Below are 15017 nucleotides of genomic sequence, written 5' to 3' on the forward strand. Positions count from 1 at the left end.
GTTCTCTTGTCTCTTGAAATAAAACCTCTCGAGGGGTTTTATTAGTAATGTCCTCCATACTTTTGAACAACTGGCTTGAGACCTTACAAGTCACATTTCATGTGCAAACTCACCAACTTGTGGATCATGATGAGAGAATCAATAGAGTCCCAACCTTTATTTTGTTGTGGTAACCGTTTGTGAATGGAAATGATTACCACTCTCTTTTTCTCCTTTTACATGTCTCGTATGTCCGTTGATTCTCGTTTAATTTATTCAATCTAGAGGCCATACATAAACAAGATGTACTGAAAAAAGAGTGCGGACACGTCTCTTAGTGAGAAGTTGAAACCGAGTTTGGCTACACCGTTATACTGTATGTTGTATAATAGGATTTGTAACACTACTAGAGCAATATTAGAAAGCAATCTGAACAAAATTAGGTAATTTTAAGAACACGATAGGATTTGTAGTTAATGAGACGTCCTAAGTTTGAGTCCCCCATATCATCGTTGCATGGCCATTGTGAATTATTTGACACATTTCAATAAGATAAGAAAAAGAATGCAGCATTTTATTTACAGAATTTTGATCACTTTATTGTAGTGGGGGTCTTTTATCCTACAACTAATTAAAACCTCCATGTGAAAACCTACACTACATTTGTGTAAGTACGTCAATCTGTATCTGCATTGTCGTCGGATTCTTGGCTTTCCTCACCTTGAATGGTATTTTGGTTCATCGTAAACCTCCAGCTATCTCCTTCCTCGATCTCCCATTGTTTCTTAAGTTCAAAGATTGCTTTAGAGGCTGCGGCAGCAATTGCCGGATTGCTATCTTCTGCGAGTCTCTGCAAGGAAAATGAAATGCATGAGTTTCTGGCATCATCACGGCAAAGAATAACGATTACAAATTACAGTTATTTAAATTCCAGCAAACCTGTAATGCTCCCATCCCTGCATTACCAAGAGTCCACATAGATGGAGCTGCAGCCAAAGCATTGGCTACTGCTTTCCTATGCAACAGAAAACCAACAGGTAAGAGTGGATGATATACAAATACAATACAAGTCGTGTAGGAGTCAACAGAAACTAGGGAATCAAAATTCAAACAGGCTTCCTTGTCGCTGGAATTTGTAGTATCACCCGAAAATTTATTCAGTAGCACAATTGTTTTAAATTAATGTCGGCGTCAGACTTCTATTTGGCTATCTACTGCCTTATCATAGGTTAATTATAAATTTGACAGTGAAATGGATGGCAATATATAAGATGACAAACAAATTCCTAAAGGAAACATAAGTGACATCATTTGCAGCATTGTTTCCAAAAAGAAAGGCAAAGTATTTCCAAGAACATAGGTTTCCATGCGATACAGATACAGATACAGCCTTGTCCATGCACGTCAGTCAGAAGATTAAAGCATATTGCATGATTGGCTTTGTACACTTAAATCTTTGATTCATAAAAATAAAGGAAAACTAATGAAAAGGGTTTGAAAACTTTGAGTTTTAATGATAAGGACAAAATAAAGGGTAAAGTGAATAGTACCAGGATTGACTTTTTAGTGCAAAAATGTGGTTTTTCGTTAAAGTGAACAGCTATGAGGAAAATGTATGCATTTGTCAAGTCTAAGGGGGTAAGATTGTCCAAGGGGCACTATAAGATAAAATAAGTAATGCTTGCATAACTTACCGGGTATTGACATCGGGAGAACTTGAACACTCTGCCAATAACGATACACTACTTTTACCATCCATTGCATCGAGATCAATTAGAGTTGCGATTAACAGCTCAAGCTGCTCCAGATAGAAAAGATAAGTTAAATGAGTGACCCTACAAGCAGTCTAACATAATAACATTAACTGCTTGACCAGACTTGGAACATAAATACATATAGATATGGACCTCTTCAGGATCAGTATAGTCAATTCCATCAGCTTCAAAGAGGGCAGACGCCATACTCCAGTAAGCTTCCTGTACACCAGTTAAAAGATTGCAACATCCTGAATCTCAAGAAAGTAGGAACAAAGTGAACTGGAGATTTCCAGGAAAAAGGGACCTGAATTGCAGTAATGCGATCGGTAGATACTTCCCCAGGAGGGAAATCAAGACTTTTCCCATTCTTTTCAAGCATTATACGCCCCAGTATGTCATTTTCTGATATAACACCATTTTCGCTTTGCAGAGGACTGGATGTCGACACGAGATATTATAATCCAAAGGTAAATACAGAACTGATAGAAGGTAGAAAACGACAAAGGAACTTAAAAATCACAAAACAAACTTACAAATTGTACATTTTGTTCACCATCCTATCATGAATATTTTTGACAAACTGCAGATAATATGTAAAAAGTTCAGAGAACATGGAGTAACATAACTAGACATGATAGACTAGAAACATGTTCTTCCACAAGTATCCTTGTTAGTATTGCAAAACAAAATAAATTTACCTCCAGAGCCATTAGGGCATCTTCCATTGCACGTTGTTTGGCACGGAGGTCAGCACGGCGCAAATCAGCCTAAGAGAGTCAACACAGCATCAAGATGCATATTTTAGTGCATTATTATCATCATTGTATTTTCCAGAAAACTAAAATTGTTTTCCAGTAACACCGCATTTTTACAATATATATTTTATATACATTACATGTATATAATGTGGAACCGAATTTTAGAAAACTTGAATTGTTTTTTAATTACACTAGACTACTAGTAATGGTTTTCTAAGTATTGGATGCAGATTTGAATTACTTAATTTTTTCTATTACAACATCAATGATATTGAACTATGTCTGTATCATTTATTTTTTAACATTTATACCTATGTTGATAATAAAGAAACCTGCAAGAGAAAATTCATGTACCCTCTCTTGTTTGCACTCTTGTGCATCAATCAAGCCCTTCTTTACATGCATTTGTTACAACTTTGACATCTTTTTTATTTTCTTGAATAGTTCTGTGGCTTGCTTATTTCTATTTTACACAATTAAAGCTCGTAATTTAACTACACACACTATTAGCCTATAGTTATCTAGTTTAGAGTCACAAATACCGGCAGGGCACACTGTTTTCACCTTATACGTTGCATATTCATTATAAATACAGAGTGTATGAAGCTCGTGTGTTTAATTGATGCATATTGAATGATTTCAATTTCTTCAAAGTTTCCTTCAAAATTTCTAAGTTTTGAGATACTACATCATGTCAAACAACAGAGAGAACAAAAAGTATTTGTTTCTGTGAAAGGAGTACCTCTAAGGCTCCGTCACTCCAATGCTTATCAGCAGCAGTTTTCAATCTAGACTCGGCTTTGTCTTTTAAGATCTGCAGAGGATTGTTGGTTATCAAATTAGTAAAAAAAAAACCTAAAATTCAAAGTTTTAATAAAAAAACTGCCCAGGGAAAAAAAAAAACTACTTATATTTAGGCCCTATATGGTGGTTAGTAAATTTTTTTCCCAGAAAAATTGGGATTAAATAATTTTAAAAAAAAGTTGAGGGCTAAAAAATAAATACAACAAAAGTAAACGTTTATTACAAAAGTGTTGCTTTGTGACTTACTGCTAAAAGCCCCAATAAATAATACACATACCATAGCAATATGATGAAGGAGCTCAGCTTTCTTCTTCACATTACGGTCAATTTTCTCAGTATCCTCTCTTGCCCGGGCTACAGAGCAGAAGGTCAGGATAACAACATCATAAGTTTCTTGAGAAAGATGACTGCATGTTTATGCAACCAAAAGAATAGAACCAAATAATCCATTCTCCCATTACATAAACAGAAAGAAATAAGAAGCCAGAAGTTCTAATAGGAGAATAATATTCATCCACGAACATAAACTCATACAAATTTTGTACACTAAACTAATTGATGTTTGGCTAGAGTGAAAAGACAAGTGGAATGGAATCCATTCCATTCCTTGGTTGAGTGCTCATTCCCCAAAATGAACATTCGAAGGAACCTGAAATCGTGGAATCAGCATACACCCATTTTATTGTGATGAGGTGTCCTTATCTTCTCCTACTCTGCCAGTGCCACTAACTGCCTCATCTAACTTCATCTACAACAGTCCACCCCTTTACAGGTTTATAAGCCATGTTGTCTTCCAATCTAATAATGATGACTTGCTGCATTACGCTATACACACACGCGACTACCACAAGATCATTTTGGAGTATTTTGGCGTAACGTGTACAATGTACTCAACATCACATTGTTAATTTCTTCTTGTTTGCAACCAATTGATTTTGCCTTATCTTCCAGGCTTATCTTTATCCAGGTGGAAACTTGCTATGGACAACAAATGTGTGCATTTCACAAGGAATGGACCTAGGGAACTACTCCTTCTCCATCTGGGTTTACACAATTGAAAACCTTCTATCCTATCAGACATCTGAACTCGGCATGTTCTCCTTTTTTTTTCCTTTTATCTGTTGTTAGTCGTACTTTTTTTCTTTCCTGTCGCACAGTTCAAATAACTTTAGTCATAGCTTTTCCTAGAGCAGAATAGCATGCCTGAGTGCAAAATGTGGAGAGTATACAGCTTTTGTTCATTGTTTCTTGAGAGTGTGGCATATGGTCATTCTTACTATTGCATGCCTCATTAACCGTATTAGAGGAGTCCTAAATGTTACAACTCCATTCAAAGTCCTTCAGCCAGGTAGCTATCACATTTTTCAGTGGAAATATAACTTTGCGATTGGTTCCAAACAATGTTTTACATAACTTTTAGCTTAGATTATATTACTTTTTAGCAAAGAACAAATGTCTAAATTACAGTAATTACTAGAATATTGATTTGAAATTTGTAATTGGTGATAATTCTGAGGGAAAAGATGAGAATAGGATTTCATTATGACTTAGCTGACATATATAAGCCTTAACCAATCATATATTTAGACAATTATTGATAAAAATCTATTAACCAAGCATATATAATTCTTGATGAATCACTGATGCAGACCCTAGATTACAAGTTCCAAATAAACAACAAAGTTCGATTCCTTCCTTATTTCCAATTCCATTCTTGAAACCAAACACCATATTCATTCCACATTGTTTGTTATTCAAATTTGAATAAATTCATGTAAGTGTGCACTCAAAATAAAAAGAATTTATAAAGCAGCACAAGAAAATCTATTCACTGAAAAGGTGATAGAGTTTTACCATCCAGCTTAAGAAACCCCGACCCAAGAATAGCAACGTCTTGACGCACACGGGCATCCAACCTCATTATACCACTGACAAGAATGGAAATAATGAGCAATGAGTTCTACGCATGAAAATTTCAGGTTATCTAAAAATCATGGAATGACTAAATACATTAATAATGACTATCAAGTAGCCAGTACAATTGTACATCTTTTTCCTTTTGCAAACGAGGCTCCAGCTGACTTTATAATGTGTAATTTACAGAATAAGGCCAAAAATATGGTGTTGCAAATTTTGATACAGGTCCTGTGTAATTTGAAGATTGTGAACCTTAATTGTAATTTAACATTGCAGCACTTGTTCTTGAAGTTAATAAAGACCAAGATAAGGTGGATTAAAACTAATTACTGTAATCTCACCTCAAAATGAAAAGGGAAAAAACGAATAGATTAGGGAATCTTACCGAGAAAGCAGAATAATGTCATTGCGAGCCCTTTCATTTACAAACTTCGCGTCATTGAAAACAAATTTGCAAGCTTCAGATAAACCCTGACTGGAGTGAGTAGTTCTCTCAGAAAAGACTGGAGCCCCCCCATCTTCATCATCCCCAATCTGTGAACTAGCATACAACAGGAGTTCTTTAACAGATATTGAAAAAGAGAACAATTGGCAGTTCTTTTAAACTTATGCTAAAAATATGCCATAATCAAAGAGCATGAAAAACAAACTAATTTGGCAAGAGTTAAAGTGATAGTTCAAATAAATACAGAAAATTCTGAAAGAAGATGAAGTAAATCATTGTTAAAAACTCAGACATATTACTTTTACCCAAAAAAAAAAAAAAAAAACTCAAAGAGAAAAATGAGGCACCAATGGAGAACACAAGAAATCAAACAAATTAATTAATTAACTCTTTTTGATGAGTGAACAAACATAAATGATGTAATTGTCTACAGAAGTTAAGTGTCACAGGACCCTCTGGTCCATTAGGTTCTAATTTGTAATTTTTCTCACCTTGACACTTAACTTTGGATCTAGATGAAGGGAATACAAATGTACTTAACCTAGTTTGAGGGCCGTGAAAGGTACCTAGAGAGTGAATCCCTCCCCCTACATAATATATACACATACTACTGTCCTTGTTTGTCTAATTGCCCTCTTCCTGTTAAGAAATCCTCCTGCTGGTTTTTTGTATAATATTGGATAACTTATAATGCATTATATCATCCGGTCTTGTCCCTATGAGTGAGTAGTCCTTTCTAGTAGTACTTCTGAGTGCTTATTCCTTACCTAAGTAAGCAAGTAAACGACCTTCATGTATCCCCTTTAGTAGCCTAAGCGAGCTTTCTTTCTTAGTGCTTGCGTTAAGGAAATGTTTGATTAAAAAAGCTAGATGCAGAGCAACCCTATACCTACACAAGTAAACAAGCTAGAAGAAGATAAAAATCATATCTCAATCAACTCAGACGAATGTATTTCTTACTCTGAGACAAGAGGAAGATGGGAAGATCAAAGGTCTCTTTTCTTTTTGTCTTTCAAATGGAGACATATAAATGGCACCTTGCCTAATTCCTATGTTCAATTGGCATTATTTTCCTTCAAATACAAACCACAAGTTCCATGTAAGGAAAGTGCAAGAGATAGCTAAAATCCACGCATATGCAATTGTTTAATAAATTAACAAGTTCCAATTTTTTTTATTTTTTTTTATTTGAGTTCAACAAGTTCCAATTTACCAGCAAAGGTTGACAATGAAAATCATAAGCCAGTTGACAGGTTGCTTCCCAATGAAAAAAAACCAAAACAAAACAATGATAACACTATAAACAATCTGATTTAAGGAAAAGCTACATTTATCTAATAAATTTGTTGACTTGCATTATGTTTTTAGATCAATTATTATTTGCTTTGTCCTCATTAATTTGCTGCACGTACACATAGAACAGTATCTAATTTAAAAAAGTAAATTCACCATCTCAGAAACATAACAGCTTTTCTACTAGGTTCTTACCAAGTCTCCTTTGCCGAATCACCATAAGTTATGATGCGTTCTTTTGCTTTGGTATTATGACTTCCTCCAGACAGGTATATGACAGTAGATCTCTGAGAGACAGTAAAACTAACTGGTTTACCCAATATATGCTTCAAACCATCATTAGAAAATCTCAATTTTTCTGAACTGAGACGTGCACAATTTAGCTGCCTCTGTTCAACCCCTTGACTTGGACAATGAAGGTTATGTCGTTGCACTGACTTGGAAAACGAATTTAAAATTCTGTATGAGTTAGGAATCGCTTTTGAATTAGTCACTGCAGGACAGCTTGAAACCTTGCTTGCAGTAAGTGCCATGGAAGGATCAACACACCACTAAAGTGAAACTAGCCAGCGTTTCCTTCAAAGAAGCTTAAAGCTTCAGTTGCAACAGAAAAATGAATCAAGAAAGTGTTATATTCTCATTTAACATAAAAAACTTACAAGAAAATACTACCACCCAAAACACAAAATTTTATACAAGTATCAAATACACAATATTCAGAGGTCGCACTTGGTGCGATGGCAAGTGCCTTCGCCCATGAGCGGTAGGTCTCGAGTTCGAGACTTGGGAGCAGCCTCTCCATAAATGGGGGTAAGGCTAGCCGACATTCACCTCTCCCAGACCCTGCGTAAAGCGGGAGCCTTGTGCACTGGGTACGACCTTTATCAAATACACAATATTCCATATACCATACCAAGTACCCAACATATGCAGTCTAAGTTTCTAACATGTGAACGGATACCATATTTCCACGGGAATCCTTTTAATTCATAGGCAAAGACTTTGCACAACAAGAATTTCATAACTTCTGGCTAAATGTATACTGGGTTTAGAAATCTTTTGCCAACATAATCCTTATAGACAACCAATAAGGTATTCACTACCTCTCTTTTTTCAATAAACTGTACCCTCATGTTCCAGTCTTTCTTATTAGGCTTCCAAAATCAGTGAATTCAACATCTTTAGGGTTCAAACCTATTTAACTATGAGTTTGGAGTGCTTCTGTTTCATTCCAAAATCACGGTCCGTATATAAAGAACATTCTCATTTCTTTCTTCCAATTCTCATAAGGACACTTTAGTTACTTATTCCCTTTCGGCCCACATTTTCTCTTCTATTTAACCGCCCTTGACGATCTTGCAGCTCGCTCATAAAGTACAGAGTAACCTTCAGTTCATGGCAACAAAAGGTCTATAAAGTTGTTCAATTATAATGCAGAATGCCGGTGTTGTCACTCATATTATAGAGTTCAACACTAGAAAGTAGAGGCGATGTATTTTGATAGTTTTAGAGTTAATCATCTGCACAAATTTTATATAATATCCCATTTGCCCATTACTAATCTTGTTCACCTGAGCATTTCAGTTCAAATTTTCTTACCATTAACGTTTCACTACTCCTTTAATTACTCAATTATTTTAACATGATCATAACAACAACAAACACATAACAGCTAAATCAAAGCAAACCTTCACCATGCATTAGTCACTCAACAAAAATTCGAAAGACAAAATCTTGAAAATTCAACGACATCCCACTAACCAAATTTCAAATCAAAGAAAACCCACATAAGAATTTGCAGAATAATGATATGGAAGCAGCTCAAAGTCAGTGAATAAAGTAAGAAATGCAAGGAAACCAACTCACCTGCGGTAGGAAGCACTGACTTTACAGGAGAGAGAGAGAGAGAGAGAGAGAAGAGAGTGAGTAAAGCAGCCAAATTTATAGGCAGTGTACAGTGGAGGCAGAATGTCATGGAAATTGAAAAGAGAAATTGCAACCACAACAAGTTCCTGTGGCCCCGGAATTGCCACACCGCAAACTTACAAGAACGAGGAAGTATGGAAGGATGGAGAGTAACGTATTTATCATTTATGCATGTATTGGAAGAAATTATTATTTATGGTGTTTCGATGTATTAAAAAAAAAATTGCTTGGTTCTTGTTGAGGTCAGATTTTTTTTTTTTGAAATACAAAAGTTTTTTTTTTTAATGAATTGGAAATACAAAAGTATTATCCAATGATTTTTGGCATTCACTAAAATACTTAGAATCAAAGTTCTAAAAGACGATAGTACTAATTAGACGGTTGACATGAGCTTAGAGCCTAGGTATGAGGCAGTTTTTGTAATTTTAATTAAATTTATTATATAACATATAAATAAATGTTTGTTTATATTTTAAAAAACACATAACTATAGTGGGATGCATAAATTTCAAAATAAAATGATATAATGACTATAGAGTATAAGAACATATTGAAAATCTAGGAACAAGCATATAATGAGAGTTCATCAAATATTCAACAAATCTTTTACAATTTATCAAAAATAAAATAAAATGCAAAATGAAAACTATCTATTTCTTGTTCAAGTGAGACTCGTGACTTAGAAGAGTGCCAAAACGGGTCTAGACAGTGAAAAGCGAGTGCCTAAGTAAGTCTAGGCATCACTTCTTAAATTTCAAACATCTAAAAATTAATTTAAACAGTAGATAGCCGTCTAACACCTAAACAGTGTTAAGAGAAGTTTTTTAGAGTAGTGCTTAGAACTTGGACTTGCTTGCGTCCACAAGTTTTTTATATATATATATATATTTAATTTTCTTTTATTTGGAGTTTTCTTGAATTGTGATAGATGTATGGATTGGGCTACCACCACTGCATAAACTATTTGCTAAATGACAGAAAACCTAATCCCTTGCGGATAAAAGTAAAAACCATTTATTTTGGGCCTTTGGCTCTATGCCTAACAAAACATAAAAGTGTCATATATTGGCCATTTTCTTTTCATTTATTTGGTTTATTTTATTCTCGTAAGAAGAAGATCTTATTAGCATTCTAAAAATATTATTTTATATTCTAAATACTTAAAAAAAAAAAAAATAGATGAAGAAATGGATGATGTTTTTAAAATGTCAATAAAACCTCATGTCAAAATTTCGATGTCTTCGCTATTATTAACAAAAGATTCTACTATACAAAGATTAAGCATTTGATAAGCATCCAACCCTTTCCTTACAAGCCATATTTTAAGACCAAATACTATCCATGAGCTCTTAACAGCGCACGGGGTTAAAATATGAGTGTACAATAGAGATGATATTTCTCACTCTTTTAGGGTATGATATTTTGCACTCATTTATAATGAGTGGATAAATTATATCACGTGATATTATTTCAGTATCATCCGATTTATAGTAAATAAAAATCTTGATAATCTTATAATGAACATAAAAATCTCCATGGATCTCGCAATATATGGTGAATTGGTGATTGATTCGATCGACAACTTTGTTACCAGATTCTTTCATTATCAAATCGAAGTTTACAAAGTTGAATACAAATGAAATAAAGCCACAGCCTACAAGAAGCTAGGACAGTAGGGCATACGTTAACATTAGGGTCGTCCTAATGCATTAAACAAATAATATAAAGCCAAGATTTTTCGAAATAAATATATATATTTAATTTAAGGGCATTTGGGTCGTCCTTCCTGGGTCTTCCAGTTGTTGTAGCAAGGGCACATTTGCTTGTTGCCAACGACGCCCGGAGGAACACATTTGCATTTGGCACAGCACTTCTCGCAGAAGAACATGCACGGCTTCTTGTGCGATGTCGCCGAGCAACGGTTCTTACATCTCGGCGTGCACGCTGCAATCACGAGTAACATCGATTGTCAAGTTCAAATTCATAAAAACTCGAGAATAAATCCTCCCTCCTACTCCACTACATGCACCCTCGAGCAACCTCGAAGTTGGTGTACGCAAAGAGAAAAGAAGGGTTGATGAAAACAGTAAATAAATTGAAGAACTCAGTTTTATAACGTTTACCTGACTGAGGAAGCGTCTTGTAAGCCTGCGAATAAATTAACAGAACAAAACGAGGAAATAAACTAAGTCAGAAAAAGAGTAGATTCCATATATTTCTTAGAAATTTGTTATCAGGATCTGAATCAAAACTGTCTGAATTTTGATCTAACAATTAGTGCATTTGAACTTCTACGGTAAATAAAGGTCGAAATTTCGAGTCAAAATTGAATGGTTCAACAATTTAACTTTCAACCGTCAGTTAGAGTTTTTATAGTCAATAATGAGGAAGACGGCGAAATTTCGACAATGCAGTATAAGTAAGAAGATGAATGCACCTCAGCTACGTGAGAGAATGTGAGTAGAACAAGCAGAGAAACCAGGATCAAGACGGAGGTGTATCGACTTGCTGCCATTGCTGTGAGTGAAGAGCAAAGAGAACTGCTTTCTGCTTTCTGGTAGAAGACTTGTGGGGTTATTTATAGGATATGAAATATTATGATTAGGGGAATAAAAAGAAAAGCGTAGTTTAAGGCGTGGAATTGGGGTCTCAAAAGTCCATGTGGGATCGAGCTGCGTGCGCTGAAGGCGCCGTGTTTGGCGTTTGGTTTTGTTTTAGGGTTTTTGCTTGCTTTGCTTTGCTTTTGCTTTTTCTTCAACTGCAACGCCATGTTACTTATTGTCTTCTTTCATTCTTTTCCTAACAGATCCAATCTCCATTTTCTACCTTTTTTGTCTTTTTTTTTCTTTTCTGAGCAATATTTTAGACCCACTGCTTTTTTTTTGTCCAATTACTTTTTAGTTTTAGTTTTACGTGACGGGATAAGCTGCCCAACGAATTGACAATAATTTGAGATCGAGCTCTCTATTTGTAAAATTGTTCAACATGAGTAACACTTCATTGTAGCATTGTTGCATTAGTGGCAACAACTATTAATTCAATTCCCCTATGTTGAACGATATCAAAAGTATCTCAAGTTCTTTATGGTCTAAAAAGCGATATTTGTAAGGAGGTCAGATTCAAACACAAAACCTTGAGAACGTGATGAACATTTCTAACCACAAAAATTTTATGATGATCTGGATTATAGAATAGTCGAAGTTGTTTATTGTCAAATCTTATTACTTTTTCAAAAGATTTAACACTTAAAGACCCGAAGTATCATTCTTCCCAAAAAAAAAATCTCCGAAATCATACCCTCTTCGGACCCGGAAGGGGTAAATAACCGTAGCTTGTCACCAGTTGTTTCTTTCAAAAATAAAATAAAAATAAAAAATAAAAACCCTCCGAAATATATAACAATGTGAATTGTGATGGCACCACTTGGGATATTGTGTGCTTACTTTTACAAGACGTTTTGATGAGATCTAATTTAATCTCAAGTGTGCCATGTGTGCAGTGCGGTGCATATGTTGCATGTGAAAGAACATGCAAATCGCAACATGGTTTTTAATTTGTTGCTCTGATTTACTAGTGCATCTCAAGCCACCGACTTAAATAATATCCCTATGTGGGTAAGATTTGTTAAATTTAGTAATCCCCTGTGAATTGTGATGGCACCCAATACGGAAGCACTACTACAAGGGATGACAATCCTCTCAGGATCCTCTTTGTGGGGATCTTAGAGATCCTCACATCATAGTCGTTTATCATATATCGTGCGATCAGTTTTCGTTTGATACTATTTGTATTTAATTTTAAATAAAAAAATTAAAATAATTTATGACCACACGATGTACGATAAACGGTTAGGATGTGAGAATCCCTACAATTTGAATCCAAAGGAGATCCAAAACCTTCTACAAGTTAATTACTTATTTAAAGAAAGAATATCGACGAGAATATCAAAATAAAAAAATGGTTGAAGAAGGTGTGGTATATCATCATCTTGTAATCGTGGGTGATGCAAGGTTTTTATTTTTATTTTATTTTAGGGAGACTTTGAATTAAGGTTGGGTTCGGTTGGCAAACCGTGCCAAATTTTTTGTGCCACCAGCCAGCCATATATACACAATTACTGAAAATCATCTATTGCCAACCAACCGTTATTTTGCGATTGCCGAAAATCGGTTTAGCCGAAATTGTTGGTTGGTTCGGTTGGTAAATGGCACTAGCAATAGCAACTGATATGGTACAAATTATATAATAGCTCTCAAAATTTGTAAGCATATATAGAATGTCATTGTTTCATAAGGCAAGCAGCAACTAATATCGTATATACTTGCAATTTTATTAAGGCAGCAAGCACAAGGTAACAAGCAGAAACTGATATCACATATACACAAACTAATATGATTTAATTATAATCAAATCACATTAATTCGAACCTTGTAAGCATCATTCATATGATATTACATCATAGGACAACAAAAAGCAACTAAACTAACTAAAAATATAGAATGGAAATCACATCATTGCTTCATAAGGCAACAACTGTTGGAAATTTGAGTAATTTGAGTAGAAATTTCTTTGTCCCACACTGGCCATTCCCAAAAGATTTTATCACTTTATAAGGCTTTGTCATTTATAGAAAATGATTAGAGTAATAGGCCTGAAGCATAAAATTGGGCTCACCCTTGGGGTTGTGATTGTGATTTGGGGTGCACTAATTAATTGGTATAGATAATTAATATTAATTATCAATAAATGGGTCTTAGGCTTTGGGGTTGGGCTTTGGGGTCCACTATTTAATTAATTATTTTTAATTAATTTCTAATTTAATTTTTTTTTTTTTTTACCAACAGACTCATCCTTTCAGATAAGGTCTGAAGAGTTCAGAAAGAACACAGAGCAAAGCACCCCTCTGGAGAAGATGTCTCCCAACAGACACATCTCATTCTCATACCTGTTGCGAACATGCATCCTTCTATTATATATACATCCATCTGCATGACATTTAGGACACAGAAAATCAATATTCTTCTTCTACAATCACAAACATCCTTTCTGAGAGAACCACACAGAAATTCGCCAGAAGTTAAGTTTTCCGGTGCTGGAATTCTAACTTGATCGTTGAATCCTGGTGAAGCAGACGTCCGTAGAACTACAAGCACTGAGTAGGGACGAAATTTCTGCTTCAAGGACATTGCGGTACGCAAGCCTCCATCTTCATTTTTTCTGTTTAAATTTATTTCGTTGTTCATTTTTATATTCGCATTTATTGTTTATTAACATATATATAATTAAATCACAGATTGTTGACATCTATCTAACAACAACAATGTCAGCAAGAATGGAAATCAAATCATTCGTGCAATCTGTTATGGGAGAGCAGGACACCAGCACGGTGGCTTTTGATTCGTCAATGAGAAGAGGAAAACTGCGAGCGGGGCTGCGCTACAGGAGATCATCGGGAAGTGCTGAGTAGAAAGAAACTGAGAGTTGCGTGTGGGTTTTAATTTTCTAGACCATTAAATGACTTTTGCATGCAAAACAATACCTAAGATAGTTTTAAAGTATTTAAGAAAATATATATCGGTTGTTATGGTATACCACCGGTATAAGAAAACACAAACCAAAGTCGTACCGTTAATGATCGGTTCGGTTTCATGCCAACCGATTTTGAAGATATACCCAAATACTACCGTACCAATAGGAGCCCCACCGGTTCAGTTCAGTTGGTAAGTCGGTACATGGCAAAAAATTTCAGCCCTACTTTGGATGCGGTCCTTAATTATGAATATTCTTTGATTGAAACATTGTTGATTTTTAAGTTTTGATCGAGGTCCCTGAAATTAATGTGATAATTTATTTCTATATACGTTACTATATGTTTTAAATTAAAAATTAGAAATTTTAGTTGTTTACATAAATGAGATTTTAAATAAAAAACCATAATTTGTGGGATTAAAAATATTAAAATATAAATATACTATTGTGTGTGTATATATATATATAAACATGGGTACATTCATCAAAATTAACCAAAAAAATTATTGTGTCAAAACATGGTTACATTCTTCAAAATCACAAAAAAAAAAAAAAAAGTATTAGGCTTAATAACATTAGTAAATTTTTTCGATTAAACTTGACACGGAT

General features: G+C 34.6%; 2 protein-coding genes across 4 annotated transcripts; both read right to left on the reverse strand.

Annotated features, from left to right (window-relative positions):
• Nucleotides 1-502: 502 nt before the first annotated feature.
• LOC126582798 (senescence-associated protein AAF, chlorolplastic) lies at nt 503-8991 on the reverse strand. Of its 3 annotated transcripts, none has more exons than XM_050246994.1 (13): nt 8820-8991; nt 7149-7547; nt 5601-5756; nt 5153-5226; nt 3576-3652; nt 3237-3308; nt 2435-2503; nt 2270-2316; nt 2041-2170; nt 1887-1955; nt 1674-1777; nt 919-994; nt 503-829 (listed from the first exon to the last, which is right to left on the reverse strand). In XM_050246994.1, the coding sequence occupies exons 2-13, from the start codon at nt 7484-7486 to the stop codon at nt 656-658; spliced, it is 1386 nt and encodes a 461-aa protein (XP_050102951.1). In that variant the 5' UTR covers nt 7487-7547; nt 8820-8991; the 3' UTR covers nt 503-655. The 3 variants fall into 3 exon arrangements, with proteins under 3 accessions (XP_050102951.1, XP_050102952.1, XP_050102953.1); XM_050246995.1 differs by lacking the exon at nt 8820-8991 and adding an exon at nt 6621-6733 and having other exon boundaries at nt 5601-5749; nt 7149-7295; XM_050246996.1 differs by lacking the exon at nt 8820-8991 and having other exon boundaries at nt 5601-5749; nt 7149-7295.
• A 1454-nt stretch (nt 8992-10445) lies between these two features.
• On the reverse strand, nt 10446-11476 carry LOC126634095 (protein RSI-1-like). Its single transcript, XM_050304572.1, has 3 exons — nt 11317-11476; nt 11003-11027; nt 10446-10823 (listed from the first exon to the last, which is right to left on the reverse strand). Exons 1-3 carry the CDS (start codon nt 11392-11394, stop codon nt 10642-10644), a joined length of 285 nt encoding a protein of 94 aa, XP_050160529.1. The 5' UTR covers nt 11395-11476; the 3' UTR covers nt 10446-10641.
• Between the last annotated feature and the right edge of the window lie 3541 nt (nt 11477-15017).

This window comes from Malus sylvestris, chromosome 9 (genome assembly GCF_916048215.2).
Source record: "Malus sylvestris chromosome 9, drMalSylv7.2, whole genome shotgun sequence".
NCBI classification, from domain to species: domain Eukaryota; kingdom Viridiplantae; phylum Streptophyta; class Magnoliopsida; order Rosales; family Rosaceae; genus Malus; species Malus sylvestris.